Here is a 2,928-nt window from a genome sequence, read left to right on the forward strand (position 1 = left end):
CTCATTACAGATGGTTGTGAGCCACCATGTGGTTGCTGGGAATTGAACTCAGGACCTTTGGAAGAGCAGGCAATGCTCTTAAACCACTGAGCCATTTCTCCAGCCCCCCATAAGTCGTTTTTTATTTGGCTTCTTGAGACAGGATCTTACTCTGTAACCCAAATTGGCCTGGAACTATATAGGTTAGCTGGTCTGAAACTCCCAAGTTAAACAGTTTCTGACATTTGTTGAGCTGGAGAGATGGCTCAGTCGTTCAAAGTACTACCTGCTCTTCCAGAGGTCCTGAGTTCACGTCCCAGCAGCACATGGCAGCTCACAGCCAACTATAATGGGACGTGCCTTCTTTTGGTGTGCAGACATACATGTAGACAAAGCACCACATATATAAATAAATAAATCTTTTTAAAAAACATCTCATTTTACTTAGTGTGTATGCTCATGTGTGGAGATCAGAGAGAATTTGAGTTGTTTCTCCTACTGTATGGATCCCAGAGATTGAACTCAGGTCATCTTGTCAGCCACCACATACAGAAGAGAGTTCATTCATTAAAAGCTCTTGCTGCTCTTGCAGAGGATCTTGGTTTGGTTCCCAGCACCTCACGGAGGCACACAACTCTTCACAGCTCCAGTTCTGGCCTCAGTGGGCTCAAGGCACACACAAGCTGCACTTACATACAAGCAGAACACCTAATCACGTTAACATTTTTTTCTAAAAAAATACATTTTAGAATGTGGTAATTAGTTTCTCATTTCAAAATCAAACTCGCTTTATTTTCTTTTATGTGTTTGGGTGTTTTGCCTGAATGTATGAATGCGCTGTATGTGTACATTGCCTTTGGAGGCCAGAAGAGGGCATCAGATCTCCTCGGACTAGAATTACAGTCTGTTGTGAGCTGCCATGTAGGTTCTAGAACTCAAACCTGATTGCTCTGGAAGAACAGCCAGTATTCTTAACTACTGAGCCATCTTTCTAAGCATCCTCCCCGCTTTTTTTAAAATTTATTTTTATTTTTTTAAACATGGCTGTCTCCGTACTTTCAGTGTAGACCAAGGTGGCCTTAAATTCTAAACCATACTGACTTTTTAAAACCATACCAAACCATACTGATGTTTTAAAATCCAGTGTTAAGATTTCATAGTGTTACTACTCAAAGATTAGAGTGTTAAAGGGAAAATATACTCCATTGGGACATTTTTCTTTTAAAATCTTTTGTTTTTTGCTTTTGTTTTTTGTTTTGTTTTATTTCAATATAGGGTTTCTCTGTGTAGCCCTGACTGTCCTTGAACTCAGTTGTAAATCAGGCTGGCTTTGAACTCAGAGATCTGCTTACCTCTGTCCACCAAGTGCTAGAATTAAAGGTGTGAGCCACACCCCCTAGCCCCTGGATTTTCCTTTGAATTCTTCAAAAACAAGAAAGTGAAACTTCAATCGTGACACTTCTGTTCAGTGGAAATCAATAGCTGGAGATAAACAGTAAGAATTTTGTTTATTTGTGAATAAATAATTTCTAGTATATTACACATACAATCAAAGACAATAAAGTAAGTTTAGTTTTGAAATAAGAAACTAATGGTTGCATTTTAAAATGTATTTTTAAAAAAATATTTTAATGTGATTAGGTATTTTGTCTGCATGTAAGCACACCATGCCTGTACCCGATGTTCATGGAAACCAAAAAGTGACATCAGATCTCTTGGAACTGGCGCTCTGGATGGTTAGATTTAGGGTAAGCTGCTATGAGGGTACTGGGAACCAAACCTGGGTCCTCTGCAAGAGCAGCAAGAACTCTTAAAGAAACAATAGAGCCGGGCAGTGGTGGCGCACGCCTTTAATCCCAGCACTCGGGAGGCAGAGGCAGGTGGATCTCTGTGAGTTCGAGGCCAGCCAGTCTAGAAGAGCTAGTTCTAGGACAGGAACCAAAAAGCTGCCGAGAAACCCTGTCTTGAAAATCCAAAAAAAGGGGCTGGAGAGATGGCTCAGTGGTTAAGAGCATTGCCTGCTCTTCCAAAGGTCCTGAGTTCAATTCCCAGCAACCATATGGTGGCTCACAACCATCTGTAAAGAGGTCTGGCGCCCTCTTCTGGCCTTCAGGCATACAGACAGAATATTGTATACAGAATAAAAAAAAAATCCAAAAAAAAAAGAAAGAAAAAACAGTAGAAAACATTAAAAAAAAATAAGATCAGCAGTCAACAAAGCACAGTTTACAGCAATTCTTCAGTGGTTCTGTCATCTTTTAGATGTGATGTTGTTTTACAAGGGTACAAATAACATATCTGTGATTGTCAGACAATTAGGAAAAGAAAAACTAAACTGTTTTCAGATTGCTTTGTTGTTTGTTTCAGAACATCAGAAAGCCTTGGAGGATTTCACTCTTGAAAATATTCTTTCCCATATTTATTATTTCCGTTGTCATGAATACACTGAGCTGCTGGCACAAGTCTATCTCCTTCCAGATTTCCTTTCAGATCACTCAAAGGTATTGGTCATACTACTGAAATAAAATCTTTGAAAGTGTTGATAATTCAAAAATAAAGTGTAGTATAAACTTGATGTCCCTGCCCTGCAACTTACTTATTTTACTCTACTTTTTTGCACATATATACTATATACATTGCAAAATATATATTCTTATGTATAGGTTATGTTTTTTTGGTCTTGTTTTTTTGTTTCTGGGTTTTTGAGACAAGGTTTCTCTGTGTAGCTTTGGAGCCTGTCCTGGAACTTGCTCTGTAGACCAAGCTGGCTTTGAACTCACAGAGATCTATCTATTTTCTGCCTCCCCAGTGCTGTGATTAAACATGTATGCTACCACCGCCTAGCTTACAGGTTCTTTTTGTTTGTTTGTTTGTTTGTTTTGTTTTTTTGAGACAGGGTTTCTCTGTGGCTTTGGAGCCTGTCCTGGAACTAGCTCTTGTAGACCAGGC

General features: G+C 39.2%; 1 protein-coding gene across 1 annotated transcript in view; it reads left to right on the top strand.

Moving 5' to 3' along the window:
- LOC101997044 (DNA repair protein RAD51 homolog 3-like) overlaps positions 1–2,928 on the top strand; it is a 27,223-nt gene that overhangs the window by 4,722 nt on the left and 19,573 nt on the right. Inside the window, 1 exon segment of the mRNA XM_026777174.1 lies at positions 2,347–2,480. Coding sequence (XP_026632975.1) covers positions 2,347–2,480 — 134 coding nt within the window.

Source organism: Microtus ochrogaster, unplaced genomic scaffold (genome assembly GCF_000317375.1).
Source record: "Microtus ochrogaster isolate Prairie Vole_2 unplaced genomic scaffold, MicOch1.0 UNK48, whole genome shotgun sequence".
Taxonomy (NCBI): Eukaryota; Metazoa; Chordata; class Mammalia; order Rodentia; family Cricetidae; genus Microtus; species Microtus ochrogaster.